The sequence below is a fragment of the Cavia porcellus genome, unplaced genomic scaffold, assembly GCF_034190915.1.
Source record: "Cavia porcellus strain 051 isolate PalLab524CR breed Dunkin Hartley unplaced genomic scaffold, mCavPor4.1 scaffold_26, whole genome shotgun sequence".
Classification (NCBI taxonomy): Eukaryota; Metazoa; Chordata; class Mammalia; order Rodentia; family Caviidae; genus Cavia; species Cavia porcellus.
The window spans coordinates 3552016-3569413 of record NW_026947509.1 but is presented as its reverse complement, the minus strand read 5'-3'; the positions used below and the strand labels follow the sequence as shown (position 1 = coordinate 3569413).

The window sequence follows — 17398 nt, the reverse complement described above, 5'->3', positions numbered from 1 at the left end:
TTTTTGTGACTCAAGTTGCCCAGATCCCAGGATGTTGTAGCAGTAGTCACGTCAAGCCAAAACACTGTGTTTGACTTTGGGCACCACAATTTAAGAAGGCTTTTTCCCATCCTAAGTCTGTCCAGAAGTGTGCATCAAAGATGGTGTGAGGGTTCTGAAAGTCCATAAGCAAAAGGCAGATGAAGAAAATGAGAGACTGTTTAGCCTGTAAAATAGAAGGGTTTTAATGCAAATTTAAGAGCTGCTTCAAATATGAAAGACGTAGAATGAATGTGTGTGTCTAGAGCAGTGTTTCTTCAGTAGGTGACTTTCAATTTGTTACTAGCTGAGAAATTCATATCACTGAACATCATCAGTTTTATTTGTTTAACAAAATAGAGTACAAAATACCAGAGCCTGCCCCTTGAAGTAATAGTATGTTTGTTACTCTCCAGAGACATTACTCTAATGTCCACTGTCCAATGGTCACAGTGCAGATATATTCCCTAGGTTGGACTGGTTACTTGTGATGTGCCTGTAATAGAATTAGGATCCACAGAAATGAAAGTGATGTGGAGAATATGTGGGAGTGGGAAGTGCAGACTTTGAGTTGTTAATCTCATCTCTTAGAAATAGGATTGTTTCCTTGGAGCCCATCTCCAACACAAAACCAACACAACGCCCACGGGAAAAATTCTTATCCAGAGGCAGGGTGTGGAAACGACTATTCAGTATCATGCAGTCTTTACTTAAATTCACTCTTTGTTTACCACTGGTCTTTAGGATGCATGTTAGATGATGAGGAAATTATAGATACCTTAAGAAAATGCAAAATGACTTCAAATGAAATTGCAAAACGCATTGAAGCAACAGAAAAAGCAGAAAATGAAATCCAAGCCACTCGAGAGAAGTACCTGCCCATTGCCTCCCGGGGTGTCCTCCTGTACTTCCTGGCGGCTGGCCTGGCCCGGGTAGACCACATGTACCAATTCTCCCTGAGCTGGTTTTGCCAGGTCTTCGTGTCATCAGTAGTTTCCAAAAACAGAGGGCAAGAGCATGGCTTGAAAACGGAGAAGATGTCTCTGAAAAAAGTTAATGAGATTAAAAATATTTCCGAAGTACCTAACTTGGAAAATGAGAAAAATGCCTTAGATGAGCATATTAAAAATGCAATAGATGCACTGACAAGAAATATTTTTAAGGTAAGAGATGTTCTTTAATGCAAATTCTGCATATTTAAGCTATCTGGGTTGGTCTAATACTTGTATTTTCTCTGTAGGTGGTTTCTTCAGCTCTGTTCAACCAACATAAACTCTGCTTCTCCTTCTGGCTTTGTACTGCAATCATGCAAAATAATACTGATGGGAACCTCAGGCCTGATGGCATTGGATTCTTACCAGAGGAGGAGTGGAAACTCTTTCTGTATTCTAGCATCCTGATAAACATTGAAAATATTCTCTCCAAGCCAAGACTTGATGGTAAGTAAAAGCAGCTTCTCTGAATGACTAGAAGCTCATTAAAAATATATTACTATATAAAAATACTGAAATATCCCTGAGGTTATCCAAGTCATTGTGGCTATAACTGATGAAACCAGAAGTAGCTTATGGCCAACTACAATGTCTGGTTTCTCACCATACCTCACAATGTTAAACATATAATTAGCACTGATAACTTTTCAACACATGCACAAGTACAGTTATGGAAGTCCTAATCTGCAGAGCAAAATATCTAATGGGAGTCTGTATGTTCTCAAGGATGTACATACAACATGAATATGAAATATCATCAGAGTTGAACCTCAGCATTCCTACCTATTATTGACTTCAGTTTTTTATGAAATTTGAGCCACAAAAGCATATTTACCAAAAAAGCTTAGGCAAGATCACTTAAGCATTCAAACTTTTGCCAGGTGGTTAGCTCAGCGGTATAAGTGCCTGCTGCTTGGCAAACACAAAGTCTTGAGTTCGATCCCCAGTACAAAAAAAAAAAAAAAAAAATTAAAATGTCTTAGATATTCCTGTGTCATATATTTTAAAATATATTTTAGTTGTAATTAGATATACATAGGTTTGTCTACCATTTTAATGATTTCTAAGTATTCACTTAAGTAGCATTAAATACACTTGCACTCTTGTGCTATGTTGTACATTTTAAACCACACAAATAAGAAATTGTAGGAAATCTGACCTCACATAGAGAGAAGTGGTGATTTAGATTAGACTTTATTGACATGCGTTGAATGTCAGAAGACAATCACAGAGTTACTACAAAGTATACTAAAGATATGGATAGCTCCACTTGTTCTTATTTTTGCTTGTTTTCACAGAAGTCGAAACATTGGCACCTAGTAGACTTCTTATTCAGTGGATAATTTTATGGATTTATTATAATTCTTTTGCTTACAAAAGAAAGAAAACAAACAATAGCTCGAGAATAAAAATAAAAATTTTAGATAGATTCTGGGATATTTTAGAAAAACCATGGAAAAATGTAAATACCAAACACCAATGTGAGTAACCACTGTTAACAAAATTCAACTTTGAACAGTAACACAATCATGAAAGCAGCCAGACAAAAATGATTCATGCATGCAAAGGAGTTTCTGTGTGATTATCAGTAGATTTCTCAGGAGAGACTGTAGACCACAGGAAGGAGGGTTGTATATTCAAAAAACTGAAGGAAAAAACCTGTCAAACAAGAACCCTGTGTAAGGCAATTCTTTAAAAATGGAAAGGGAGGACAGGGGATTTAGCTCAGTGGCACAAGCGCCTGCCTGGTAGTGCAGGGTCATGAGTTTAAAGCCCAGTACCAGAAAGAAAACAAAATGAAAGGGAAATTAAGGTTTTCCCAGATAACAAAACTTAAATGTTTACTACCACTAGGCTTACCCTATAAAATATGTTATTGGAGACATCATATTATAGTGATCTATGCATACCATATTTTTCATAACGCTGTTTTCAATAGCTAAATCTTGGAAACAGCCTGTGTGTCCGAAAACAGATGAATACTCTGCTATAAGGGATAAACTTGAGTCATCTTCAAGAAAATGGATGTACCTCGAGTCCATAAGTTTGAGTGAAATAAACCAGACACACAAGCCTAAATATTGCATGGTTTTCTTATATGGGCAATCCCAAATACAAATGAAGAGCAAAATAACAGATAATAGGGATACAAAATTTTTGCAGTGGAAATGAGATCAATAGATAGAGAAGCAAAGGAGAGAAAGAAGATAAAAAAGAATCGCAATGTGTCATCTTTATGTACCAACTCTGTATGAGGTATGTGAACATTATGTACTGCAAACATATACTAAATAAAAATTTAGGAAACAATTATGTAAAAACCTCTTTTGCACTGAGTGTTTTAAAAGGACAATAGACAGCAACATGAAGTTTTGTAAATACGTAAGGTTATCCAGTAAAAGGTAACTACAGGGGCAAATACACCAACCTATGTTATTGTAATTTGGGTGCATATGATTTAAATAACAAAAAATCCTATAATTATGGTTATGTGATACTGTAAAAATGTAACTTATGTCCTCAACAGTATAAAACATGGAGATAGAGTTATAAATTTGTAAAATCTCATAAAATTAAGATGTTTTATGCAATGGTAACCACAAAGAAATGCCTGTAACCTACATACAAAAGGAAACAAAAGAGAATTTAAATATTACTGCAAAAAATCAAAAAAGGGTAGTAAAATATAAATATACAGAAAACAATAAAACAGAAATAGTGAATTCCCCCTGTGAGTAATTATCAGTAATTAATTAAATATAAATATATTTAAATTCCAAGTTAAAAAAACATAGATTCTTTGAATGTGCAAAATAAAAAAGAAACAGGATGTGCTGTCTATAAGAAACTCACTTTAGAGCTAAGGAAACACATAGGCATAAAGTGAAACAATGAAAAAGGTATTTCATGCAGATGGTAGCCAAAGAGGAAGAGAAGTGAAAATTAACTTAGGAAATTAACTCTAATTTTATACTTGAAATAAAACTATTACAAGAGATAAAAGAAATCATATGAAGATAAAAAGCATCAATTTACCAAGAAAATATAAAAGTAATAAATGGTTTTGCACCAGATTTCTAAATGTCCAAATATATAAAGCAAACTTTGACAGAACTTGTTGGGAGCCGCGTCTGTGATAGTTCGCCATGCGCGGCGGTCATGCGGCCTGTAGGAAAGAGCAAAGCCTAAATTAGATTACCCCTCCCATCGAGTGTGCTAAGGTGGCGCCTGCTTCCTGCTTCCTGATTGATCATGCTGCGTAAACAACCCGACCAGCAGAACAGTCTGCCTAGTAACTACTGACGCTAGCCAACCAGCTTGCATTACCCGCTTTGATCTGATTGGCTGCTGTAATCGCATATATGCTAGCGCCTCTTCCGCTAGAGAGGTGAAGCACGGAAGGAGCCGCGGAGAGCGGACCGGTAGAGGCTTCGGGGCAGACTGTACGGAGAGAAAATAAAGAAAAGCCTGACCACCGCCAGATATTGTTGCGTGTTCTTCCTGCCGGCCGGGAGCGACACCGACATCTGGTGGCCCGTACGGGGATTGATCAACCCCGAGACGCGGCGGTGGACTGCATTCTCCAATACAGTGCTGCAGGACAGGTGAGTAGAGGATAAACCTGGGCCCTGGGTGGCGCGCACCTACAGGGTTTTTAGACTCCTCTCAACCTCACGCGTAAGTGGCGGGTTTCTTGGGCCTCACGCGGAGAGTATGAAACATAACACCAGAACTTAAGGTAATAAGAGAGTGTAAAACATAAACATAGAAGTAAAAATAACTGAAGATATATTAAAAATGGGAAACATGCCAAGTAAAGATACCACAAAATAATAGTTATGACGTCAACGTCGGAGTACTGACGGCCGACTGTGACCCCTTACATAATATAAGTGAAGCCTCATTGCTGCTATGTGCGCCCACTGACAGAGTATTCGTTTGTGGTAATGGTCTTGCTTATACCAGCCTGCCCAGTAATTGGACTGGCCAGTGCAGCCTGGCTTATTTGTTACCAGACATAGGTGTTATCTCTGGGGACCAGCCTATGCCCATCCCGGCTGTGGACACCTTTATAAAAAGACATAAAAGAGATGCAGTGATTATGCCTCTCTTGGTTGGCCTGGGGGTCTCGGGAGCCCTAGCGGCTGGGACTACAGGTGTGGGAGTTTCACTAACTAAATATACCCAATTATCTCAGCAATTGGTGAAAGACATGTCTCTTGTCGGGGCCACCCTTCAAGAGATACAAGATCAAATTGATTCCCTTGCAGAGGTTGTTCTGCAAAATAAAAGGGGCCTAGACCTACTCACTGTAGAAAAGGGAGGTATCTGTGTTGCCTTGCAGGAAAGATGCTGCTTCTACGCCAACAAATCCAGGATCGTACGTGACCGATTGAAGAAGTTACAAAAAGACCTGGAAAAAAAAAGAAGAAAAGAGTTACAGGATAATCCCTTCTGGGGGGCCTGGAATGGCCTGCTCCCCTATGTTTTACCACTATTGGGCCCCCTGTGTTCTTTGCTTCTGCTCTTGCTTATAGGGCCATTCTTGCTCCGGTGGGTTACATCTTTTATCAACGGACGCCTTACGGCGGCCCGACGTCAAGTCTGTATGGTTGCCCACGCGGCTCTGGCGGCGGTCCAGAACGGACAAAATGACCCCCAGGCATACGCGTGGCTTGCTCGGTTGGCCTATGACAGAGTTTAAATGCTGCGGGTTTCCCACATTCTCCTCTCTGGGTGACATCATAAAGCTGGGTAGGTGAGTCAATGACGGGTAAGAGCATGCCACCCCAGCATGACTCGACCTAAGCCAGGCCCTACGCCACATCGCACGAAACCCGCTGGATTGCTAGATTCTGCCCAGAGTCTAGATGCCTCTCCGAGGGGGTCACACGGAGTGGCATGAGTGTATGCCTATGTGCAACCAGGTTCCGTCCGGTTCATTCCTGGCCCTAGAAAAAAGGACGAGGGCCTCAGGGCCTTGGTGGACCCAGGGACGGCCGACCAGGGTCTACACCAAGGGCCTATGGTGGGCCTCAGTTCAGGGCATAGGCCTCTGCACTCTATCCAGGACGGGCTGCGATGCGCGTATTCATTTAAAATAAAATAGGGGGAGATGTTGGGAGCCGCGTCTGTGATAGTTCGCCATGCGCGGCGGTTGTGCGGCCTGTAGGAAAGAGCAAAGCCTAAATTAGATTACCCCTCCCATCGAGTGTGCTAAGGTGGCACCTGCTTCCTGCTTCCTGATTGATCATGCTGCGTAAACAACCCGACCAGCAGAACAGTCTGCCTAGTAACTACTGACGCTAGCCAACCAGCTTGCATTACCCGCTTTGATCTGATTGGCTGCTGTAATCGCATATATGCTAGCGCCTCTTCCGCTAGAGAGGTGAAGCACGGAAGGAGCCGCGGAGAGCGGACCGGTAGAGGCTTCGGGGCAGACTGTACGGAGAGAAAATAAAGAAAAGCCTGACCACCGCCAGATATTGTTGCGTGTTCTTCCTGCCGGCCGGGAGCGACACCGACAAGAACTGAAGGGAAAAGTAACAACAAGGTAATAATGGAAGAGACCTTAATATGCAGCTTTTAAATAACTGATAAAAGAATCACTCATAAGTCTCCAATAAAGAAAAGGAGACTTGAACAACATAATGATCAATTGGATCAAACAAGCAGAGTCACAGTGATCTGCCCAATAACAGCAGAATAACCCCCTTCTCAAGTCCATGTGAACATTTTCCATGAGAACCACTTTGAGCAACAAAATAAGTCTTCAAGATTAATCATTATCAAACATGTTTTTCAAATACAATGGATGAAACTAGTAATACTACCAGAAAGAAAGGTGGAAAATTCCTAAAAATGTAGAAATTAAACAATAGTCACAGGCCATAGGGAGGAGAACCGGATACTAGCCCCTTCCCGTGAGTTGGCACCATTCACAGGCCACCAGGAGGAGTGCCATGTGGGGGCCATGGGAAGGAGAACCAGATGCCAGCCCCTTCTGGCAAACCAGCTAGGAGACAAGAAGAGCCAAGGTTCCTCCACCCTAGCAAGCAAACAACTGATCTGGCATAATACAGGCGGAGATTATAGCTATTAAAATAAATATAAGTTAGTGCTTATAGTGTTTAGTGTTTCACTGACTTTGCAGGCCTAACACTAGTAGTCTGATCATCTATTTAGAGGATAATAAAATGTAATATAGCATCTATGGAGAATCTCCTTCTAAAGGTAGTGGCCATTGTTAATTCCCTATTATCTTGTTTTTAAGTCATGTACTATTTTCATTGGTTTGTTTGGTTTGGTTTTATTGTTTTGTCTTGTTTGATTTTAATATATCTGATAGTATGGGCAGCTATTTCAAAGATAACAAGATGTATTATGGTAGCCATTTTGGATTTACTATTATCTTATTTTGAAGACTTATATCGTATTCATTATTTTGTTTTTTTTGATTCTGTTCTTTTCTCTTTTGTTTGATTTTTCTGTGTCTGATGTATGGCAACTATTTTGAAGATAATAAAAGGCAAATGGTAGCCATTGTTGATTTTCTATCATCTTGTTTTGAAATCCTGTATCATTTACATGGTTTTATTTTTATTGGTTTTATTCTGTTTTATTTTTCTTGGCTTTATTTTCTTTAAAATAAAATTATAAAGTTAAAAAAAGAGAAAATAAACAACACACTCAACCAGTAGATCAAAGAAGAAAGTAAATTAGTAAATTAGAAAGTACTTAGGGACAAATGAAAATGAAAACACAACATATCAAAACTTATGGGATACAGAGAAAGCAAATGTAGAAGGAAATTATACTCATAAATGGGTATTTTTAGAAAGAAAGATCTCAGCTCAGCAATGCAATTTTATAGCTCAACCAAGCAAAGAAACAACAAACTAAATCCAAATGTAGCAGAAAGAAACAAATGATAAATGTTAATGAAATAATAAAATACAGAATAAATAAGTAGGAAACAACAAAACTCACATGTTTAAAAAGCAAGAAATATGCAAACCTTTAGATCAATTAAGAGAAAAAGAGAGACAGCAAAACTAACTGAAACCAGGAATTAGACTGGAGACATTAGCACAAATGCTACAGAAATTTTTAAAAACTATAAGACTATCTATAATTATGCCAATAAATTGAATAACCAAGAAAGAATGTATGAGTTCCTGAAACATACAATCTTTCAAGACTAAATCATGAAGAAATAGAAAATCTGAACCGACCAATAGAAAGTAAAGAGTTGGAATCAGTAAACAAAAACTGACTAAAAAAGAAAATTCTGTGACCAGATCATTTCACTGGAGAACTTTAAACACTTAAAATTATTAACATAAATTCCTCTAAAACTCTTCCCATGAAATACAGGAACAGTAGAATATTCCCTAATCCACTTTGTGAGGTCAGTGTTAGTCTGAGGTCAACACTGGACAAAGACACAAGAAAACTGTAGACCAACATTCCTGATAAATATCACTACTGAACCAAATTTGGCAGCATATGCAATGGGTTACACACCATAGGCAAGTGGAATTCGTTCATGGAATGTAAGAATGGTTGAACATACAAAAGCAGTAAATACAATACACCATACTAACAGAATAAAGGACACAAACCACATCTAAATTGATGCAGAAAAAATGTTTAACAAAATTTACAACCTAAGCCTGGCATAGTGGCCCAGCACTTGGGAGGCTGAGGCAGGAGGATTGCTACAAGTTTGAAGCCAGCATGGGATACAGAGTGAGTTCAAGGCCAGCCTGAATTATACAGCAAGATTTTGCCTCAAAAGACAAATAAAACAAAAAACCTCATCACCTTTTCATGATAAAAACATTCAACAGCCAAGAATAGAATTACCCTAACATGAATAAGATCATCTATGAAAAGTCTAAAGCTTACATCACATTCAAAGGTGAAAATCTGAAAACTTTTTCTCTAAATCAGGAACAAGGAAAGCATGCCTGCTTTTACCACTTCTACTTAACATAGTCTTAGAAGTTGTAGTCAGAGCAATTGGCCAAGAAAAAGAAATACAAGTCACCCAAACTGGAAAGGAAGTAAAATTATCTGTTCACATGTAATATGATCTTACATGTAGAAAATACTAAATATTCCACAGAAAAACACCTGTTAGAACTAAATTAATTCATCAAAGTTGCAAGACACAGAAATAATGCCCCAGATCACTTAGGTTTCCTTACATTAACAACGAACAGTTTAAAAAGGAAATTATGAGAACAATTTACAATAAGATGAAAAAGAACAAACCTAACCAAGAAGGTAAAATACTTGTGTAATTAAAACTACAAAATGGTTTACAAAAAATCAAAGAAGACAAAAATAAATGGAAAAACATCCAAAGTTCTTGATAGAAGACTTTAATGCTGGTAGGTTGATCATACTACTCAAAGCAATGCAGACTTGGTGCCATCTCTATCAAAATCCCAAGGGCTCCCCTTAGAACAGCACACTTCTGCTGATCAAACAGACAGTGGCCTGAAGCAGCTTCCAGCAACAAAGCAAGTGGCTTCGTGAGAATGTGGCTGCCATGGGCAGGTGCAGGACCAAACTCAAGAGAGCTAGCAGACCCTGAGACACTGATATACAGAGAGATAAGCAAATTAACTAAAGCAGTGCACTCTGGTAATGAATGTACTGCAGGTCAGCCTTGCAGCAATAAAAACAGACACTCCTCTGCTACTGAAGAGACACAACTTGGGCAGATAGGAGGTCTGAGTGCAGCCAAGTGAGGAGACAGGAGCCACAATTCACATCTTTTCTCTCAAATTAGATTTAGACAGGGCTAAATTGAAACCCACCTTAGAAGCCTCCCTGGCCACTAGAATAGGCAGGAAAAGGACCTGAGCAAAATTGGGGTGGAAACCATTTCCCTACCTCGCTCTCCTTAGTCTCAGAGAAACCCCACTTTTCTGTAGTGCCAGGACAACTGCCACCATGCTACAGTGAGGAAGCAGGCGTTTGCCTGAGTACCTAGGGCTCTAGAAAATGATGACTGTGAAAAAGTAAAACTAAAATCCTGAGACTTGGAAAAATAACTCATGCCTTGCTGAAGACCAAATTCGGCTGGGAAAATGTCAGCAGAGGAGGTACATAGCGTGAAACTGCGGTGGGTAAGACGTTATTTCTCGTAGTTGGTCTCTCTTTGCAATGCAGTAGTAGGGAGTGTAGCAACTATTTTGAAAATGTTGACTGAGTGTCTTCAGAGATCAGACTCAAAGCAAGGACATATCACAGGGGAGAAAGCTAGTTACTAACGAGATCTCTACACAACAGTGGTAGAGATTGCTATCTTGACAGATCTACAAACTCAACCCCAAAATACAAGAAACATGAGAAAACAAGGCAACAAGACACCTACAAAAATTCGTAACTACCTAAAAGCAGATCCCACAGATAATGAAGTGGATAAAATTCCAGACAAAAAAGTTTTTAAAAACTGATACTTAGAAAGGTCAAAGAAAAGACAAATAATCAAATAAATCAATTACCAAAATAATCTGTGAGCTCAAAAGATACACAAATTAGAACATGAATGAATTAAGAAAGACAAAACAGGATATGAAAGAATACTTCAGAAAAATAAAGTTATGAAAAATAATGAAGAGGAAGTCCTGGAAATGAAAACCTCAATTGAAAGTCTCAACAGGACACAAAAGATGGTGAATAGATAACAGCAGATTACAGAGGCTCCCTGAGATAGTCAACTTCGAATTCAACATAATACAGCGTGGGGAATCCCGAACAGAGGGAGATGAATTCTCTCATCACAAGAAGAAACTAAGGTGAGAAGAACCAATCAAACATACAGTCCTGGGGCTACTATTGGAACAGCTAAAGGTTCAGTGCTCCCACTGCAGTGCCCAAACTTGCACAGCGGTGACCTACCATGCTGTCTGAAATCCCGCTGCTTTGACACACCGGAGATGCAGTCACAGTCACACTGAGGTTGGGGGTTGGTGAGCCGAAGAGAGAGCTGAGCTAGTGGGTAACCTGCATCGACCTGTGATGAGTGACGGGAGTAAAACCATTCCACAGAGGAAGGGGCTCCAACAGAGGACATTCTGGGACCAGGTAGGACTGGCAAGAACAGTGGGCAGCAGTGACTTCAGTCATTTGTTCCCTTCCTGAACAGGATTGGTAGAGTGAGCTTGGCCTGGGTCACGCAACCTGGCTAAGACCCAATAGGTTATCTAAAATCAATTCCCTATGGTGGCGGCACACACTAATGCAGTGAAGACCTCAGCAGGTTGACTGACACGGAGGGAAGGAGCCAGGATATGCTGCCCCTGTTTGCAACTCACTAGCATACTGCAGTGGGAAGGGTCACCTAGCCAGCGTGTGTCAGAAGAATTGTAACCAACAAAGAAAGAAACTGGGGCCTCCTGGAAGAAACAAAACAGATGGGAAGAGGAAGCAACAAGAAAAATCCCCAGGTCCCAACCCTGAGAACATTGACCAGGACAGGTAAATACAAAGGAGAATGAGGACAGCAAATATCAGACACAGCACCAGTGGACATAAAGAGATATCTTCAAGACCTCAGAGACAAGTTTAAAAGGGAAATATTTAGCCAAGTAAAGCAAGATATAAGAAGATTAATAAGAGAGATGCTCCCTCAAGAGGCACCCCTCAAGAAGACACAGACAGAAGAAAATACAAAGGCTAGAAGACGACAAGACAATCTGTAACTTGAGAATGAAGAATGTGAATAAAGAAGCAGGGGTACAAACAAAGTAACTACAAAGGCTATTCACAGAAATAAGGAAAACTTCCCAAATATAGGAAAAAGAAATGATAGGTGTTGGGAGCCGCAGCCCCGAGCCCGGTCGCCTCACTTGGCGGACGTGAGGCCTGTAGTAAAGAGTGAGGCCTGAGGTAGATTACCCCTCCCATCGAATATGTTAGTTTCCTGCTTACCGCGTAAACAACCCGCTCAACAATATAGTCTGCCTGGCAACTGATGATGTTAGCCAATCAGCTTGCCTTGCTTACTTTAACATGATTGGACACTGTACCCGTATATATACCGGTGCCACCCCTGGGCGGAAGAAGAAGCCAGATAGAAGCCCGGAAGTAGAAGCCCAAAAGGAGCCGCGGAGAGCGGACCGGTAGAGGCTTTGGGGCAGGCTGAAGCACAAAAGGAGCCGCGGGGAGCAGACCAAAGGAGGCTTCAGCTGGGAGAACCCAGGGCAGGCTGTACGGAGAAGGAAAATAAAAAGAAAAGGTTGTCCACTACCAGACTTTGTCGTGTGTCCTTCCTGCCGGCCGGGAGCGGACATCGACATTTGGTGGCCCGTACGGGGACTGATCACCCCCGCGACGTGGAAGTGGACAACGCTCCAGTACAGAGCTGCGAGACAGGTGAGTTGGGGATAAGCCTGGGCTCTGGGTGGCGCGCACCTACAGGGCTTTTAGACTCCCCTCAGGCTCACGCGTAAGTGGCGGATTCCTTGGGCCTCACGCGGTGAGTAACATATTAAAAAATGGGAAACATGCTAGGTAGCGGCACTAAGAGCGAGGGTGGTTGTGGAGAAAGCTCTCAAGAGCTTACAAAAGTATGCAGGGTATCTGAGCAGGCCCAGTCAGGGAGCTCCCGAGAGGTGTCTGTCAAGGGGAACAAGGATGCTAAGGAGGAGGACGGGGCTCTAGCCTCGGAGTCGTCTGACTCCGAGGACGAGGGAAAGTTGAATGGCAAGGAGGCCAAAGAGACCAGCTGTCAGGAGCCTAAATCGCTCAATAAGGAGTCGCAGGGTTCTTTTCCAGCGTTGCCCCGCGAATTGCGCTCTGCTCAACCTGGTCTGCGGAGGAGTAGAGAGCTCCTGAGCGCTCCCCGGCGCGAGAGGGAGGCGAAGCCTTCCGCCCCACCTTGGGGGCCGTTTCCGGAGGCGATCCCTCGCCGCGGGGCGGCCGCCCGGGAGCTCCCTTCCTCTTCGCCAGAACAGGAAGTGATGCACGGGCCCCCATTTTCCGCCCAATCACGGCCGCTGTCTTATGCTCCGCCGCCGGCAGGTCGGTATTTTTACAGGCGGCTTTGGCAGGGGGGACGCTTGTCTCATGAGGTACATCCACCTGGGATAGATAGTGGCCCCTACGAGATATTTCCTGTACAAGTAGCTATGGGCCAGGGACGCAATGTATGGGAGCCTTTTGAGATAAAGCAGATTAGAGAACTTAAAAATGCAGTTACAACCTTTGGGCCGACTGCGCCTTACACCATTGCCATGCTGGAGAATCTGTCTTCTGGGCCCCTCACCCCCGCGGACTGGATTCAGCTGGCAAAGGCCTGTCTGCCCTCGGGCAGTTACCTGGATTGGCGAGCCTGGTATGCAGAGTTCTCTGCCGAGCAGGCTGAGAAAAACGCCAATCGAGGAAACCGGGGGTGGAACAAGGAAATGCTTATGGGAGAAGGTCGGCACGCTGATGACCAGACCCAGTTCCCCGGCGCTGTCTATGAGCAAATCAATGCCATAGGACTCCGCGCCTGGAAGCAAGTAAGTGGTGCTGGAACAGCCTCCTTGTGTCTTTCAAAAATAATTCAGGGTACCACAGAGCCATTTGTTGACTTTGTGGCCCGAATGCAAGATGCTGCCGATAAGATATTTTCTGATCCGGGAGTGGCTCAACCGCTGGTAAGACAGCTGATTTTTGAGCAATGTACAAAGGAGTGCAAGGCAGCGATAGCTCCTCATAAGAACAAGGACCTCAATGCCTGGATTAGGATATGCAGAGAGATAGGGGGGCCGCTCTCCAACTCGGGAGTGGCTGCTCTCCTGGCCGCGGCTGTACAGCAGAGGGGACCTCGCGGGTTAGAAGGGGAATGTAAGGCTAAAGGGTGTTTTGCCTGCGGGGAGCCAGGACACATTAAACGTCACTGCCCAAACAATGCAGATGCTAGGCCTCGCCCTAGGAATGAAGAACCATATGTTTGTGGGCGATGCAAGAAGGGATCACACAAAGCTGAGGAGTGTAGGTCGGTCTTTGATGCTCAGGGCAACCGTATTTGTGGACAAGATGCTAGAGAGCCAAAAAACGGCCAGAGGGGGCCCCCTTCGAAGGCGGGCCCCCGCCCCAGAGACAGGACAGCTCAGGGTGGCAGCCTTCAACAAGGGCCACCCCTGGGTCAGCAGGTGTGGACCTCAGTGTCGCCTCAGGACTTATATTAGTGCCTGATATGGGTGTTCAAGTGGTTGAAACCACCTTTAAGGGACCGTTACCCGAAAATTCCGTGGGTCTGGTGATCGGGAGATCCTCCACGGCCCTTCGGGGTCTCACAGTAGTCCCGGGGGTCATAGACTCAGACTACACAGGACATATTAAAATTATGGTTCAATCTCTTGTGGGTACTATGGTAATTAATAAAGGAGACAAGATAGCGCAGCTCTTGCTGCTCCCCAGTCTCCACAAGAGATTTCCCTCAAAGCAGAAAATTAGAGAAAGTCAAGGTTTCGGTTCCTCAGGGGAAGTCTTTGAGGGACTCCATATGACACTTGATAAAAGGCCCATGCTCTCACTTAAGGTCAATGGCAAGAATATAACAGGGCTCCTAGACACAGGAGCTGACCGTTCCATTATCTCCAGAAAGGATTGGCCTTCCAACTGGCCCACCAACACTGCAGATAACACGCTGCAGGGCCTGGGGATGGTGTCAGCTCCTCAGGTTAGTGCTTCAACCCTGCTCTGGTGCGATGAGGAGGGTCATCAGGGCCATTTCCAACCGTTTGTGTTGCAGTTGCCAGTGTCTCTATGGGGAAGGGACATCCTCACTCAGATGGATGTCACGCTTACGTCAAACTGCTCCCCCCAGGCTAAGGATATACTCAGGAACCAGGGATATACCCCCGGCAAAGGCTTGGGCAATGCCCTACAGGGTCGGACATCCCCAATACCAGTAGAAAACAAAAAAGGTAGGCAAGGATTGGGTTTTTCTTAGGGGCCGCTGAAGAAGCTCTCCTACCCACTTCGATCAAAATCACCTGGAAATCAAATGATCCGGTTTGGGTACCTCAGTGGCCCCTGCCTAAGGAGAAGCTATTAGCCTTGTCAGAAATAGTCAGTACACAACTCAGATTAGGACATATTAAGCCATCAACCTCCCCATGGAACACCCCCATTTTTATAATTAAGAAAAAGTCTGGCAAGTGGAGGCTGCTCCATGATCTAAGGGCGGTCAACGCGCAGATGCAGTCCCTGGGGGCGGTCCAGAGGGGGCTGCCAGCTCTCTCAGCCATCCCTCAGTCCTGGCCAGTTTATGTTATAGACCTTAGAGACTGTTTCTTCTCAATTCCCCTGCACCCAGAGGACACTCATAGGTTTGCCTTTACTTTGCCCACCATTAACCAAGAAAGCCCTGATCTCAGATACGAGTGGGTAACGTTGCCCCAAGGCATGGCCAACAGTCCCACTATGTGTCAGATTTACCTTGATTCCCTACTGGCCCCCCTACGAAAATCCTTTCCCAAGATAAGATGTATGCATTACATGGACGACCTTTTGCTCAGCGGCAGGGACCCAGACATGCTAAATAATATGCTCAGCCAGTTGGTCGAGGCCCTGAGACAAGCTAATCTACATGTTGCCCCCGACAAGATTCAGGGAGGAGAAATGGTGACCTACTTAGGCGCGAGAATCTCCCCTATGCTAGTCTCTCCGCAGAAGGTCACCATTAGGACGGATGGCGTTAGGACCCTAAATGACATGCAAAAGCTATTGGGAGACATTAATTGGATTAGGCCATATTTACATATACCAAATTCAGATCTCAAACCCCTGTTCGACCTTCTGAAGGGAGACCCAGATATAGCCTCCCACAGGAGGCTCACTCCTGAGGCAAGAGCTGCCTTACAGAGAGTAGAGGAAGCCTTAGGTGGGGCTACCTTACACAGAATTGAACCAGGGCGACCCTTTGATGTCTGTTTGCTACAGACTAGTCTACAGCCTACAGCGGTGATTTGGCAGAAAGGACCACTACTGTGGATACACCCTAAGGTCTCACCTGCAAAAGTCATAGAGCATTACCCGGAGGCAGTCGCTTCATTGGCCCTTGAAGCGCATGATAGAGCTGTCCAACATTTTGGCTCAGGACCACAAGCCATCCGAGTACCCTATACCGCCAGCCAGATCAAGACCCTGGCTGCCTGCATAGATACTTGGGCCATTCTGAGATGTGTTTTCCATGGGGATATAAACAATCAATACCCTAAAGACCCTATCTTGTCATTTGTCACTCAGCACCCTATAATTTTTCCAAAGGTTACTGCCTCTGAGCCATTAGTCCCAGCAACTACAATATACACAGATGGCTCCAAGACGGGGATAGGCGCCTATGTGATCCTAGGCAAGCCCCCGGTTACCATACAATTTGAACCAGATCAGCCTCAGGTGGTGGAACTGCAGATCGTTAAAATGATTCTTGAACGGTTCTCAGAGGCCATTAACATTGTCTCCGATTCTAGGTATGTGGTCAATGCTATGCAAGTGCTTGAGACTGCCGGTTTAATTAGATCCACTTCCACAGTGGCTGGACTGTTCCTGTCTATCCAGACATTGCTTCAGAACAGACACCATAAGGTCTTCACCACCCACATAAGAGCACATACATCCCTGCCAGGGCCTATGGCACAGGGGAATGCGGCTGCTGACACTGCCACTCGCCCGTTATGGATTTTTACCTTACTAACACCAATCGAGCGAGCCCGTGCCTTCCATGATAAATTTCATGTTAATGCCAGGACACTAGCAAACCATTTCCATGTTTCTAGAGCAGATGCACGAGATATCGTGCGACTATGTGACTCCTGTGCCACATACAAACCTGCCATACCGATGGGAGTAAACCCTCGAGGTTTGATCCCTGGTGATGTTTGGCAGATGGACATCACACATATACAGGAGTTTGGGACTCTTAAATATGTTCATGTTTCCACAGACACCTGTTCTCGCGTCATATTTGCAACAGCAGAAACAGGTGAAAAAGTGTCTAATGTGATCAATCATTGCCTGGCGGCTTGGGCCGCATGGGGCAAACCAAAAATATTAAAAACTGATAATGGACCAGCCTATATAGGCAAAGCCTTCAATGAGTTCTGCAAAATGATGGAGGTTCAATTAAAACATGGTATCCCATACAATCCCCAAGGTCAAGGAATCATTGAGAGGGCTCATAGAAGCCTCAAAGAAATTTTACAAAAACAAAAAGGGGGAGTAGGCCAAGGCCTGGCCCCAAAGGCACGATTATCCATGGCACTATTCACACACAATTTTTTAAATTTAAATAATGATAATCGCTCCCCAGCTGTGGAGCACTGCAACCCTTCCCCCAACCATAAAGGGTGGGTGAAGTGGAAAGATGTCCTGAC

At 43.6% G+C, this 17398-nt stretch overlaps 1 protein-coding gene across 1 annotated transcript in view; it reads left to right on the top strand.

Moving 5' to 3' along the window:
• Dnah14 (dynein axonemal heavy chain 14) overlaps positions 1-17398 on the top strand; it is a 345721-nt gene that overhangs the window by 272010 nt on the left and 56313 nt on the right. The window contains exons 69-70 of the mRNA XM_063237535.1: positions 763-1181; positions 1259-1457. Of these exons, the coding sequence (XP_063093605.1) occupies positions 763-1181; positions 1259-1457 (618 nt within the window). The remainder of the gene's footprint in view (positions 1-762; positions 1182-1258; positions 1458-17398) is intronic.